We start from the raw sequence: 16,337 nt of genomic DNA, 5'->3' as shown, positions 1-16,337 counted from the left end.
AAGAGCTAAAAAATATCAAATCAGTATGTATCAGGAAGTTATGGCAAGTTATTCATGTGATATTAATCATATCAATAGATAGGCAATTTCAAGACAATGTTCTCATCATGGTGCTGAAAACCTCTTCCAGATAGCACACACTTCTGCCATTGAGATTAAGGAATTAAAAAAAAAAAAGTCATGAGACAATGATCCCCTCACCAGCAAATAATAAAATTAGTAGACAATTTCTGAACAAAACAGTCTGGTTTGATTAAATATTAGTAACTTATTACTACTTAGCAAAATGAAGCAACAAAAATGTAAAACAGGAAACAAACTATTAACTAAATACTGGATATTCTTTAAAAAAAAAGAGTTAAACTACATAGCATAGCAACCAACACTTAGTAATCTCTTAATTAGCCGTGTTTTTAAATAACTTAGCTTCACTGCTATCGCAGCTACAGCTTCCTGACTGGTTAACATATAAAGAAATTATTCAGAAGCTATTTCTTGCCCTGGCTTGTTGTCTGGCTTAGTGACAATATTACATGACCCCAGCTCTCCCAACAGACTGGCAGGGGACCATCGTTCCTGTTCAACCTTCATTCCAGAACACTGGCCTTTATCAGAGAAATGTTGCACTTCAGTCCCATACAAATAACTTTGCTTCCCCTTGAAACATGGAATTGGACAGAGTCTGGGCATTAACAGCAGTTATTAGATACGGTAATTGCCTTAATATGGGAGTCCAGTTTAAGGGAAATTATGAGTAAAATACATTTTGTTCCTTGGTGGTTGGTAACTATGAAGTAGATTAAACAGCACAAACTAATTAAAACAAAATGAAAAATAATAAGAAAGGTATGAAAGACATTTCCTTTTAAAAAGAAAATAATAGCTCATAAACATTGTTTTTCTTAATTCTGTGTCCATATCTCTTCAGTAAGTTAAAATTGACTTACATGCCATGAAAAGACTGTCACACACCCCAAAATAAACTTAATAATGACCACACACCACCCCCTAAACCTTGGAAAATAATCATTTTCAAGCTGATTTTATACCAGTGACATAACAAAACAAGAAACTGACATATATGTTTGGAGAGAGCAGCTCATCTTTGAGAGCATATCCCAAAGACTGATAGCACAAGTTTCATAGGAACAGTAATGGAAGAACTGTCAAAACATTTATACTCAATACATGCATGCAAGTGAATGAAACCATTTTAGTTGAGTGGGTACTTTCACATCAACATGGTACTTATGTAAATACACAGATTTGTATTTTACTGCATCTACAACCCTTGAAAGGTACTGTCACATATGATTCAAACTCAATTCCTGTTACTATACAGATGTCTTTTGGCAATATTTAATAGTAATATTTTATTGGTAATACCTTAACATGCCCAACTATTTAAACAAAAGTCTTTTTTCCTAGTGAGATTAGCATCCAGTTTTGCTGGATGAGATTATGACTCCACAGGGTGTATGAACAGCAGCATTTGAGCAATTCCTACTGCTGCTATAGCACTGCCAAGGAGATCTAGAAAATATCAGATGTCATACATAGATAAAAGTTGTATTACTGCACTTGCGCTGTTACTGTTGAGGACATGCTGCGGTCCAGGTGGCCAGATGCAGGGTTAAGGGACTGTGCTTTGCTTACTTCTAAAATTGCTATGACAGTACATCAATTAAGCTCTCAGTTTTTTCATTATTTTTCCCACTTGCAATTAAAGCAGAAATTGTTTAAAGAAGAGCAAAGGACCATCTTAAAAGTTCCTGACTAGGAACTAGACAAACTATACCAAATTCTTTTGCTAAAAGATGTTACTGCTGCAACGCAGAGAGCAATGTTTGCAGGTTGTCTAACAATTTACAAAATAAGGGCAAGTTGCTTGTTATTATACCAAACTTAAAACACTTTCAAGTGCTTGGAGTCTCTCAGGCTGACAGTCTAGCCATATGAAAAAAATGGTTTGTGCAGAACAGATTATTTCAAGAAAATTCTTACCACCATTTCACTGAAAGCCTCTAGAATATTCATGGTTTGGAGCACAGACTTAAAAATCTAGCAGCCATGTCAGGAATAAGCTTTCTGCCATCCCCATGAAAATTTATCCAAAACTGAATAAGCCATAAGCTGCTAAAAACACAGCTTACGTTTATAGTGTCTTTCCTGTGTATAGTGCTTTTCATCAGTAGTTCAGCACACTTCGAAATGAGCGCTTTGCTATCATTTTGTCATTTCTTTAAATAGACCTGTAAGGGTGAATAATAACGTTCTGTAAGATTCAGTTTGCATTTGGCATCACATCTGCCCCCATCTGCTGACTATTGAACTGTGCTTGTGCGACCGCTCTGTGTTGCCCCTTGCAAGCAGGGCACACAGCTGACAACCACTTCTCACAGCACTGGGCTCCAGCAGAGGAGAGCCCCAGGAAGATGGTGTCTCTCAATACTCTCACCATGTGCTACACAGCAAGGGAAAGGACAGACCACCCTGTGTGTGAAGGGCTGAAGAGGAACAGAAGGAAGGGAAGAACACACAGGGGGAAGTGCAAGTATCAGAACAGGATAGAAAGCAAGAAGAGTAAGTTATATACCCTTACAGATGCTTCCAAATATTCCCCTACAGCCTGAATTGGCGTACAGTTCCTGTCTTACCCCCCGCCCAGTGCTACAGGCTCATAGACTGGGTGGAAGCATCCCGGTGCTCTCGGTGTACTGTTAGTGTGGATGGAAGAAAGCTGTGCTATACTGCTGAGGAGCCCTACCTTGCCAAGAACCTACCTAAAGGCGATCGGTTTGGGTCCATGGAATGAATCTCTGTCCCCCATTTTGATGCATTTTTTTGAAGTTTCTATGCTTTAAAAAAGTTACTTTAAAATCAGGAACCTACCAAAAAAAATAATTTTCAATGTTTCAGATGAAAGACAGGAACAACAAATGATGCCAAAAAAAAGAAAATACAGTACATTGATTTCTTGTGCTACAGAATCAACAGACACTTTTTCACAAAACTCCTGCATCATTCAGCACACAAAATGGAGTGCCTCAGTAAGAGCTTGCTATTTTATCTTTACTTCTTAAACCCAGCTGTGACTACAAAGTTATTCATTTCCTGATGGCTTCCTTTTGAAAGCTAGTATTTTATAAAGCCATACTTATGAGAGCACAAGAACTGACAAGACAGTCAGCTACTGCAAAGACTCAAATGCCTAGTTATTTGAATATAGATTTCTGTCTTTGTTACATGGTATTCTTTTTTTAGTGTTTTGTTCTTGATGATATGCACATATTCCACACAATACTTCAACTGTAGCAATAACGATCCATATTCTTTAACATCACTGTTTTCTTTTTTAAACCTTTTATTTCCCCTCCCTAAATTTAAGAACACATCCTACATTCTAGGACAGGAGGCTTTTTATGTCCCACCCACCCCAGCAGCTGAAACAGAGATGGTGACAGGAATTTCCCTCTCTTTAGCAAGATGGAAGGGGTTTACCTCAGCTCAAGGAGGGACAAGTTTGTGAAAGAGAAAACTGCTGAGGATTATTGAATACACAGACAATATCCAGCTCAGGAAATCCCCTGAGCCAAACAGCTGGAGGCTGGGAGATAATTTGGGGGAAGTATCAGATATGCTTGCCCTGTTCTTACTCTTTCCCAAGCACCAGGCTGTGGCTATTGTTGAGGAGAAAACACTGAGAAACACAGACCCTCGGGTCTGATCTTGAAATGCAGCTTTTATGGATGACAAACGTGGTTAGGATCTGAATGCCGAAAGTTTATTTCATTTCGTGCTTTCAGACTGTCTGAAGAATAAGGCAGTCAATCAGTTAACAGTGTATTTACAGTTTCAAGACTATCACTATCACTAAAGTGATTTTAACATCATCAGTTAACAAAATAGAAAAAAAGAATGAGAAAAGTGTTTTGTAAATTTTTGTCCACATTAGAGGTTGTAATCCTCAGACAAACTCTTGCAGAGTTATGAGAAGGTACAGAGCAAATGGCAGCTCCCAGCTAACCCCCCTAACAGGGAGATATAAATAAAACTGCCACGTACTCTCACGATAACCTTTTCCTAAATGGAAAGATCATGTCTTCCTCCTCCTCTGAAAACACCATCTGTGCTCTCCTGGATGGTACTAGCCTTCCTTGGATGGTTTCTGTTATTCTGTTTCTGATATGTTTTAAGACAGCTGTCCAATGTTGAGCATTATTTACAGAAGATCCTACATCAAACTTTTGTTTCAGTATTTGTTGAATCCTTAACACAAGTCAGAAATCAGGTTTTCCAGCTGATACTCCATTTTAAAGTTTTGGAAGACAAATGGCTCAGTTCAAAAAAATCATTAACTGCTTGAATAATTATTAATAATAAACAACTCCTTGGATAGTTACTAAATATAGACCCCAGCAACTTCTTCCACTGCACGTTACCTCACATTCAGCCACAAGCCATTTCTCCTGTCAGAAGGCACAGATGTGGGTTCTCAGCAACTCCATAACCACCGACCTACCTGCATCACTCAAAGGCACTGCTTAGTTGTGTTTTTTTTTTAATTCCACTATTTGCATTCGCTTAATCTCTTCTATAGCGAACTGTAAACAGACTCTTTAGGAAGTGCCCAGTTCCCAACTGAAAAATGTCTGTTTAAGTGCTAAAGAGCTAAAATATAGCAGAAAGTGTCTATTACCTACTAGCGTGAAGGATTTTATCCAAGTACTTTGATACCAGCTGACTCCCCTCTGAGAATTTGTAGAGATTCATTAATGTTTGTTAATATCAAACCATGAACGTGGTGTTTAACAGACTTATACACCCTATACATGCTCACATGCATATATATACACATAGGTATAGGCACATACTTCCATACATTTTTTAATTAGAAATGTTTGAGGGAAATGCTAATTACACAGCTTTGATATTTAGAATACAGAACTTCCTATCATTTTTATGACCTTTTTAGTTAATATAGTTACTGTTACAGCAGATCATAATTTGTTCTCATGGTTACAAATTAATGAGACAAACTGCTGTGGCATTACAGTCTGGGCAAAACAAGAGCAGACAATGAGGCAGCCCAGCTTTCATCAGCTTCTTTAGCTAAAAGGCTCCAAGTACACAAAAGAAATAAAAATTACTTCCTCTACCTTTGCACGCCCACCTCTGCAGCAATCCAGGCCTCTGAACCACAGACATTACAGCCACAGGTGGTTGTAAAAACTACAGAACAGATTCACAGTCACTTGAAAATATATGCAATGTATGTCAGCCCTTTCCCTTCTTCCCCCTGCCCAAGTAAATCTGAAGAATGGATTTTGTGAGGGAGTAAATAGATTGCTTATATAACAGTTCATTAAAAGCTTTGCGTTCCTAAGCTAAGGCATACATTGGGGGCAATACTTTGTTACCTCAGCTTGCTCACTTTTAATAGATTAAAAGTTTGGGGGTATTCTAGTTTTCCTAATCATTTTTTCATGCCATTGTAAAGTAGTCTAGCAAAGCCAATGATTTATAAAAACAGATATTAACTACGTGACAGCGATACTTTATGAAGAAGAAACCTACCCTATCTGTTACAGCAAGAAGAGTGACGAGACTGACCTAGTTCACCTTCAAACATGTCAATGGAAACCTTTCAACCATTAACACTTACCAACACAAACCTCAATTCCAATTAGTTTTGCATTGACTCTTGAAATACAGCCAATGAAACAACAATCTTCAGAGAGACGAGAACATACATGAAGAACTCAGATCAACAGAAGATTAGATGTGCATTTTTAAGTGGCACTTAAAGACTGAAGAGTGAAATTTCTGCAATATACAAATATGCTTAAAGGTAGACACAAGCTTTGGACACCCCCAAATCTTTGGTAGCATTTGAAACCTTACCAAGTTCTATATCTTGTCCCCATCTTCAACCTCTACCTGTGCCAGAAATAGCACTGCAACATAGATGGAGAAAAGCAGAGGCAACAAAATGGTTCATTTCTGTTTAAGATTGTTATTATTCCAGCTTTCACTTGAGACAAGAGTTAATATACTGGGCAGAAGATGTAGCATTACCTCCTAGAAGGTAGGAGAGAGAAGCTGGAGAAGAGACCAATTGGAGAAAAGAACAGCATAAAATAGTTGAATTGCAACTTCCAAAAGACACCAGGTATTATCCTTGCTTGATTTACTGAATTTATCTATTTAGTGCTACAGAGGCATATAAACATTTGTAATGCTGCTGGATACACATTATGATATGATTGCAGGACCAGTTGCCAAGGTAGCTCTCTGCTGTTGATTAAATGTAAAGGAAACACACAATGCCAAAAAGCTACTGGTATCCAATTAATTTGTCAGAGTATTTGGAGAAAGTTTGGTTTGCCATTCTTATTCAGCTCTTACCACAAATCCTCATCCAAAACTGCCCATTTACAAGCATTTTAAAAAAATAGCAACACCTCCTGACGTACACTGGCATACATGAAAGGATTTGCAAACTGAGGGTGTGGAGGTGGTGCACGGGAGGAGAAAAAAAATGCAGCCAATAATTATCTGAAACATTAAAACAAGGACAGTATCTTTAAAAGTAGCTCTGCAAAGCAGCCAGACTTATGTTTTCATCTCTTCTGGCACAATAAGGAAACTGCAAAAACTGCATGAGAACAAAGTGTTTTCTCAACATATGTTTATAAACATAAGAAATTTGTCTGGCTGATAAGAACTACCCATTCTCTCACTGAGAAAACACAATGCCCTTTTGACTGCCATGCTTGCAGTAAAGGAAAATAAATAAGATTTTGGCAGAAAGGCTAAAACAGATTAAAAAAAAATGGCAGCCAACCTGTTGCTCTTTGCAGTCAATGCTTTATACATGACGTTTTACTTTATGTCTGGGAAATAAGCTGTGGGAAGGCTTAGGACCATATCAGACACTCCCTTATGATTTATACTTCAAGCTCTTTTTTAAATAAAGCAAAATCACTTTGGGAGATCTTAGCCTATCTGAAGTGGCTTATTCCTTCTACTTTTATGCCCAGGGAAACAGAAAAAGAAAACAACAAGTCACACAGCAGGGCCATATACAATCTGCTGCTTAAATAGTGACTGCTTCAAGCAAGAGATGCTTTCCACACCCATTTTCTTCCCAGCTACTAAACTGAAAGCTATTTTCAAGCATGGCTCCACAACAGCTTGAAACAGCTAATACTCATTCACAGTGCATCATTCAGCCCTAGGCCAACATGTCCAGCTTCCCCCTCCTTCTGGTGGCAGTCTAGCTTCAAACCTAGTGCTGGGCACTTGAATTATCCTGTATGCTTTTACAGCCCATTAGCTTCAATTTCTGACAGAGTAGTCCCTCTTCAGGTGTATTTAGCTTAGCTGCTAATTGCCCCAGCATCTGAAAGCATTCCATGTAAAACTCAATAGCAAGAGTGAAATACTTTTAAGTCTTCATAGAGACTCTGGAATTTCTCCCATTTTGTAGTCACTGATCCCAAGAAGGTCAAAAGAAAATAACCATGACTTCTCCATGCTCATTTTGGTTAGAATAGAAATGCTTTTCCATGCATTTTATAATACAGGCTGGATCATGATGTTTAAATTAATTATGAAAAATATGAGCCTCTTGCATACCTACAAAGAAATACAAGGCGGCAGAAAGCAGTGCAAACCCACCATACATCCTTTCATTCTTATTTTGAAGGAACAGTCTGAAGTCAAAGGGTAATTTATTCATTATGCCCATTTAAACTTTCACATCCCTGAAGCTGCCAGCAAAGTTATCAATACTGACTACTGTTGTATTAACCTAATATTCTTCAGTATTCTTAGCATTTAACAGAAGTGCCAAACTTCTCAATAATTCAGTGATTCTTACAAGCACCAAATCACTCTTTAAAAGTTTATTGGCATAAACAGTGTACTGTCAAGCTACAGAATCTGCCAGATGTTTCAAAAAACAAAAAGACACAGCAAACAGCTGTAATCTGTGTCTTCAGGAATCCAGGACGGATCCTGCAGCAAGTAATTTCCACTGACAGGAACTTTGCACTACTGCTGACCCATCGAATCTGTACTGTATATTGCAGCATCAAACTGCATGGAGAATTTTCCTTCCCTGCTATGTCTGACCTGCTCAGATTTTAATACCATATTTTCCAGTGGATGAAGAGATTATAATATTAGTGTGGAATAGAAATCATAGGGGCTAAATAAGCTTAGCATGTAGAACTTGCATACTATCATGTATAGTGCACTAGTTCATAAAGGAATAGATACATTCATAGAAGAAGCCTAACAAGAAAAAAAAATAGGGCAGGGGCAATAGAGATACTTTTAATGGAAAGATACTAAATAATGTCTTTTACATGCATCTTTTAAATGATTCAGCAGGGAAACTCCTATTGCCTAGCTGTGGATCTAGAAAAAGTTAAAACCAATAAAGGTAAATCCTATTCAGGAATTGACCTGTTCTCCATTGTCACTGCATTGCACTATGAACATTATTTGCAATGCAAACAAGTACAGTGCAGCACTCTTCAATGGATTTGTATTAAAGAAACCAAAACCAGTTTGGAAAAATACATAGGTTTTTTCACTCATTTTTTCTGCTCACTAGAACAAACGCTTCTCCCCCCACCCCCCAACCAGAATCAAATTTTCAAAATGTTGGCCTTTACTTCATTCTGAAGTTAGAGAGTAGACACCACAAGTTCTTGACACTGAGCTCTGTATTGCCTGCAGAGTAGATAGAAAGCCACTCCAGTGAGATCTGCTGTCCTGTTGACCACTTTTACAGTTTTATATTTTTTCATGGTCTCATAGTAGCCCCTTTGCATTCCAGTACACCTGTGTAAGCTTACTAATGAGGAAGTGGAGATCTATTGATCCCTGCTTTTTCCAAAAATATGGTACTAAAATAAAACATATTAGACTCAGAGAAGTCTGAAAAATAGTTTCTTATGCCCCTGAATAACAGAAATCCAGTGTATCTCTATTCTTTGTTTGGACATATCAGACACGTAACTGCATCACTTGGAGAAAATAACTGGTTTGAGTTGACTAAAAAGAAATTATTTTACCCTATCTCAATCATAAGACACTGTAAATGTATCCCAGCTAGGAGATCTGGCAGATTTTGCCATTCAGCTACTATTCACAGAGTTTTTTCCTTCTCTAATGTTGAAAAACTATCAGGATGATCATTAAGATATTCCAGGCAGATTCTCTTCTGAAGCTGGACGTTGAACACCTCATCAGTTGACCCGGTTTTCAAAAAAAATTACTGCATCCCACAGCACTTTATCAGGCACTGTAACAATTGCCTCCATTCAGGATCACCAGTGAGAAAAAAACATGGCTGTTAGAGACAAGAAAGAAACAAAAAGGTGATGGCTGTTCTGCTGCCTGGCTCCATGGAAAGCTGGGGAGAGCATGTGCCATAAACCCAGTAAGTGTCTTATCAAAAGCCTGAAGAGTAAAAGACATGGCAGCATTTCCCTGCTGCATAGCACAACACTGGCCACCTTGTTACCTGACAATGAAAAATAAACACATTTTGTTCAGTGATATAAAAATATATATACACATACACAGAGGTCTGATTGCTAAATCCTTAGTGCCTTGAAAAAGAAGAGAACACCTAACTCTCATTTCAGGCACTATAAAACATCAGTTGAGCACTGGGGAAATTCATGTGAACACAGTTCATACTTCCACTGGTACCACTACAATCACACAGGCTAGAAACCTACGCATATGTCTCAACAAAAAAATATAATGTAACAGACAAAAACGGGGGAAAGAAGAAAAGTGCACCTATACATCAAGATCCAATATAGCAGGTTGCTTGAGATTATGATTATGCAGCTCAGAACAATGTTTGGTTTACCGAGATGATCTCTGAAAACTTTCAAAGGCATAATATAAAATTCAATTACTATTCCCACAAAAATTAAAGGAATTCTGTATTTCTCAGCAGCAAAGTCTCTGCTGGCTTCTGATAGAAAGCACATAGTTACAATAAAAGGAATAACAACATGCTGCAGATGATATTAAGACAGACAGGACATGACATGTTTACAAGAAGCAGCTTCTAGTTACGTTTGAGACCCAATAACATGTCAAATGTAATAAACTAAATTGCCCGAAACAAATCACTCTAATTGCATCTTTTTATATCATTATATCTGTTTCCCCACAGTGTATCCTAATGTGGGCCATGAAACATTAATCTATATGGGGCAAACTTGTATTAATTTTACACTTATAAAATACATGAGGTATTCCATAAGAATTGCATCAGATCTAATATTTTTGCTTGGTATATGAAACTAGGGCGCAAGTAATTAACACTGATGATTTTATCATTTCCAAATAACTGCTTAAGAAAAAATCCCAGTAATGCAAGAGTTGTACTCTACTGTATTTTCAATGCAGTTGGGTCTCTACTATACTATGAATCCTAAGCTCATCTCATGGACTAAAGGGGAACTACTCCCTTAAAGTAGGATGCATTTCAGCCTGCTGAAAGGATCAACTTTGAAGAGGGAACCCTAGCTCTTTCAAAGCCTGAAACCAGTTTTAAGCAACAGTGTATCATTCATGCACTCAGGCCTCCACACCATCGTCCATACACTGGGGAACGTAAACATCAACAGTAAGTGAATAACCCGGGGTGCTCAGAATCCCACTTTCAGAAAGCAATGACTACACTGCACTGAGGGCTCCACACATCATTCTCAAGTTGCTGAAAGTTTTGCCTCTGATTCACAACTGGAGATTTTCATAATGCTTAGCTGCTCAAATTGAAGAAAAACATCTAAAGCAGTCACAGTTAACAGCATCTTGTTTTAATGCTAGCCAAATAATTTCTTTTTTAAAAGGCTAAAACAATATTGTGGCATTCTCTGGAGACTTAAAAGAATCTTCAGTTCCCACAAAGACATTTATTCACTGATAATAAGCAGAACTCTGCCATCACTACCTTCTATACATTGATGTCTGTGCTTCTGCTCAAATAGAGCTCCGAGATAGTAAAAACTACAGAAAGCTTCAGGAGAGAAAAAAATTTGTTTTGTTTTCTTGCTTAGCTGCAACACATTTATACCCCATCTTCCAAAATACTTCTTGCTTAAAATCAGAATAATCAAGTGCAATTGAAATTTTAGTTGGACAGATTTTTAAGCTGAAGTATTCCCAAATTCCAGTTCACTAAATCAGCTTCAGGTGAAGCTTTTGTTTCTCCATGACATTTCTATGTCAGTAAAATCCCCCTGGAGAGGAGAAAATCAGCAGAACAGCAGAAAAAGCTGATAAAGTAGTTGCATACAGCCAACATCGGAAAGTCTATAAAAAAGGCAAAACCAGTCAGAATTTTCTGGCTAAAAATCTTGTCAGAGAATACTTGATTTTTGTATCCAATACAGTTTTGATTTTTTTAGCTCAAAACCTAGGGAAGGAGAACAGCCAAAAACCCAGCAAGTCTCCATAACCTTTTCAGAAGTAGGAAATTCAGAGTTAAACCTCAGTTCTGCCTTACTGAGGTCAGAAATTGAGTCTGTCTTCCATATCCCAGGCACATTCCCTAATCAAAAGGTTTATCTTCCTGTTTCCGCTCTTCTGCCAAAACTATTTAGTATAACTTCCATTCTAATAGAAATGACTGACATTTTTGTAAGAATTTTTTTTTCTTTAACCAGCCTTTCTGAAGATTCTTCCAAATAGCTTTGTGTTACTACTCCTAATAGGTATTAACTGGAATTCCTCTATGTAACCATTGCTCTCCCAATCTACACTATTCTGATGGATTTCACAGACAACTGCATTTGACAAAAAACATTCTACAAAATTATAATCAATTATCAGCTATTTAAAAAATAATCAGCAGGACAGTCATTGCAAACAAAACACAGCAGGGTGTGCTTTGAAGCTTATGTGTGGGTGTCATCAGCAGAAGCTCAAGAATTTTGTCAGCAGCATATTTACAGATACCACTTCCCAATGCACGGTAAGCCCTTACATACCTACATAACCATCTGGCTGGCAAGGAAGTGGCTGTTTAGAGATCAGATACCAGTTTAGCTTTCTCAAAGTTACTTGGTGACATCATCTTTTGGAAATCAGATGCGACACATCTACCAACTTTACGATCTGCATCTAAAGCAGGCTTTGCAGTGACCAACAGCAAAATTAGCAACACCTTATCTGACCTCAGGCAAAGTCTCTGGAGCAGAAAAATATTCCAAGTGTGATACTTACATAGTCCATTAACCATATTATTATTCCTACTACTTCTATAGTAATTAAAATAATTTTAGCCAACTAGCTAAAACCAGGTTCCTTTCTCTTTTCTGCAAGGACACAGTGAAGACCTCCTGCCAGTCTAGACATCACTTGATAGTGAAGCCTTAGGATTAAACGCCCATATAGGGACAGCAAGCAGAGTTCAGAAAGAGTCCCTGTCCACAGTTACTTCCCACTATTGAACAGTGCAGTACACATTACCTTGAAATAACCTGCTTGTGAAGAACCACAAACACTTTACCTGCATGCTCAATAGTCACTGCAAACCAGAGAAATAGAAGGACTAACACTGGTTGACATTTGGTCAATTGGCATGGGTTACATAGATATAAAGTTAGGAGAATAGTATCCAGTTTCCCATTAGATGCTGATATCACTTAAGGATAGCATGAACACCAAACACAAGCTTGCTGATTTTTACTACTTACAATCATTCAGCGAACAAAAGAAGATTTAATCAATCTTAAAAAAAAATATAATGCTCATTAAATATGTACTCGAATTATTTGTGCATTTCTCTTCAATCTAAATTGAAATACCTTTTGCAACATACTGGCCATTTAAATGTCAATTCTTCATGTCCCCTTCAGTTACTTACCTAAAAAAAAAAAAAGGAAAAATACATTAATTTTACATGTTCTCAAATCTATCATGAATACATACCTTGCTCTCCATAGCTCCCCAGGAAGTTTTCAGCAGTTATAAATTAGGTGAGACTATTACGGTAATGGGTTTTGTTTATATTATTAGTTTAGTTACATTAGTTACATGTTTTCACTTTGCTTCCGCTAAGCACTCAGTAATTCAATCACAAATTCTTTTTCTTATTATAGCTTTTTTCCTCCCCAGTAAATGATTTCTAAAGAAAAGCTACTCGATGCCCTCAATAATTGGATTTCTATGTTCTTTGTATTTACTCTGGAAAAACAGTCACAATCGCAGTTACAGTAATGGAAATATAAAAAACATTCAGCAAGAGTACCCCAACATGGTCTTCAGTACAGAAGTTTGTGCAACTTCTTAGCAGTTACTGACAAGAAAACATACTTTGAGCAGACAGAGCACAAGACAGCAAACCATAAGACTCTAGTTGACAGAGTAGTTCTATGAACTCAAGTACAGCTTTCTCACCAATCTCCATAAGATCCATATTTTAACCACTAAGTTTCTTTACAGTTATGTCATTAATCTCTCATGGCTTTGGAGATTAAACGATGGTGTATAACAGTAGGTACCACTGCCTGCCCAAGAAACTAGTTACTACTGAGAAAGAAGAAAAAAGCTTACTGTCAACAGTGCTTGCCTTCTCACTCATTCTCTAGTCAATAATTTCATCTTCCTTACTGTCCCTCCCTTTTCCTCCCAAGCCATCAAAACCATTTCAGAAGTTGGTACTCTTTTCTTGGTTTTACCATGCTCCATTTTCGAAATGAATGGTTGTATTCAAGGTTTTTCCCTTCCAAACTTCAAATGCTTAATGATAACCACATCAACATCCAGAAATAGCCAAAATTTGTAATTCAGTGATTAATTTGAAGTCATCACAAGGGCTTGAAATTGTACTTCATGCTTGTCCAAACAATAAATACCTGGCAACACTAGCAAACAATATGTAACAACAACAACAACAGATAGACTGTCCAGCACACATTATTTGCTAAGCAGGAGTCCCACTAGGCTCCTGCTTCCAACAAGACAAAATGGTGAGCTGGTTTGCAAACTCATAAACCTGGGTTTGGTATGAGGGGGCTTGAATTTCTTTATTTTTGGTTTTGTTTGCTTCCTTGCTTTATGAGGATCATGTCTGTCAGGCTTTTTCCTTAAGGGAAAAGGACTAAAGATGTATCTGAAAATCAAAACCTGAAGCAGTCAGTAAGCGTATATCCCTGGGAGGAAGAGCTGTATAGCTTTATCAATTGTTAGGTGAAATCCCAGCAAAGGCTATTGCCACTCCTAAATTTAAGTTTCATCTGGAAGACACTGGAGCAACAGTGCATATAAGCCCCCAAAACCAGTAACCTAACTACCCCCTCCAGTCAGGGGCAGCGAGAGCAGCATATGCACAACAGACTCGCAGTTCTCTTCCACAGAAACATGGTTGTCTACATCATTATACACTGCATCTGTTTAACAAAAGCTTTCCAAACCAGCCCTGTAAAACAGGCAGGCATGAGTTCAGAGGCTCCTAGAAGTCCCGTCCTCCCCTTCTCACCCGAGCAGCCAGATGGGAAAAACCTCCTGCACAGCCTGGAATTGGCCCAGATCTGCCCAGCACAACTACGCAGGCAGAGGCATCCTTGCTCAAATCTAGGTTACAGCACCTGTTTTTCTCCATAACCCATAGGAGGACACCAGGCAACAACCACAGCTGTCAATATCTGCAAAACTCAAATGAACCTCAAACTCTTATTTCTCCCATCCATACATCACCCATCACTCTTCTATGACTGAATTGCATTTATTACTTCTTTCCTATACTCAAACTGAAAGTAAAAGTTTACAATGCATCCTATAGAAGGTATGATTAGATGATCCTTAAACTACCCAAAATATATCCATACAAGCGCTGATTCTGAAAAGAAAAATATTTCATATTGCATCCACACCACCACTTTTGCCATGTGCTGGCTTTTCAGATGTTTTTTTAACCAATACCACAAGTTAAAAATTAGAAGTAACATAGGTAAAACCCATAACAACCAAATAGCTTCCGAATTTCTCTAAATTATAAGCCTATACTTTCCAGCATTATGCTTGCCCAAGCTTTCTGAAAAATTTCAGATAGAAATTTCACTTTTTCACATAATGCGCTCACACTGAACAGAGTGTACAGGCTCAACATTAATTCTGCCTGTACTCAACTAACTTTATTTTAGACTGAATTTTAAATTACTGCCAAATTCAGACATGTACTGCACAAGTTCTGCTGCTTCCACCTCCTGTCAGCCTACTCTGTGATGCCTCTGAATGAACACTTTTTTTTTTCCTGGCAGAAGTCATATTATCATCCTCTTTCTAAGCAGAAAATTTTGATCCTCTAGTCCATATGCATGCGCCTGTTTAGTCTTTTTCAAGAAAAATATAACTGCCAGCTATAATTCATACTTCTCCAGGGTATAAGCCCATTTCAGAATTTATAATGCTATTGTGCTTAACTACAAGATGTACTTCATTGGATTTAAAATGTACTACTCTATACTTTTGTCCTTAAAATAAACAGCTCAATGTATTATTGCCATCTGACTAGAACTGTCTGATGAAATGTGCCGGTTTTTAGGTTTAGTTCATTTTTTTCCCCCCTTTCCCCTTTTCTTAAAGCATAGTTCTCAGCATAGTTCTCAATGTTAGGGAGAAAACAAATTAATCCTGTTTGTCATAGGCACTCTCATAGCTAGTTTTCCTACAGTTGTTTGCAATGATTACCCACATATCACTCAGTTACCTGTAGAATGGGTAACAAAAGCTTAAGTGACTTTTTTTGCAGTGCCTACTTTGCAGTTTAGAAGGTGGAAGGGCCTCATACAAAAAGTACATATTAAACTTCAAGTACCACAGCTAAAGCTTATTTCTGTCGAAAAACATCTTTGTCCTTTACCATTTGGACTGATTCAACTGCCTGGGGCTTATACCAGAAGAGCTGAAATCAAGACAAGCGCCCCTTGTGCATTAAGAGTAATCATCAAGAATGCACATATTTCAGCTGTCCTTTGCCCATTCTAGCCGCAGATCACAAGCATTCCACTCAAATGAGGTGTACATTTCTCTTCTATCAGTGTTTCCCACATAACTACTTTTCACTGATCAGACAGACTCCAAATGAGACGACTCAAATGCAGATAATGAATCCCATACCATTTCTTTCATGTAATGTCCTTCCTTTCGCACCTTCGCAACCCAAGGCATCTAAGACAGTACCGATTCAGGAATCGTTTAGTGCAGATACAGGACGGGAGCTGTTAGACCTTGGCATCTCAACCACTTGCTTCAGGGAACACCAAGCCAAGGTCAAGCTGAAAGCACGCTTG

General features: G+C 37.8%; 1 protein-coding gene across 3 annotated transcripts in view; it reads right to left on the bottom strand.

The window, feature by feature from the left end:
* Positions 1 to 16,337, bottom strand: part of ANK2 (ankyrin 2) — a 371,495-nt gene that overhangs the window by 303,422 nt on the left and 51,736 nt on the right. For 2 of the 3 annotated variants that reach the window (XM_074867115.1, XM_074867116.1), the window contains exon 2: positions 12,852 to 12,910. The exons of the other annotated variant lie outside the window; for it this stretch is intronic. In XM_074867115.1, the coding sequence (XP_074723216.1) occupies positions 12,852 to 12,872 (21 nt within the window). In that variant the 5' untranslated portion in view covers positions 12,873 to 12,910. The remainder of the gene's footprint in view (positions 1 to 12,851; positions 12,911 to 16,337) is intronic. 3 annotated transcript variants of the gene reach the window in all.

Source organism: Strix uralensis, chromosome 4 (genome assembly GCF_047716275.1).
Source record: "Strix uralensis isolate ZFMK-TIS-50842 chromosome 4, bStrUra1, whole genome shotgun sequence".
NCBI classification, from domain to species: Eukaryota; Metazoa; Chordata; class Aves; order Strigiformes; family Strigidae; genus Strix; species Strix uralensis.
This window is presented reverse-complemented; position numbering and strand designations above follow the sequence as displayed.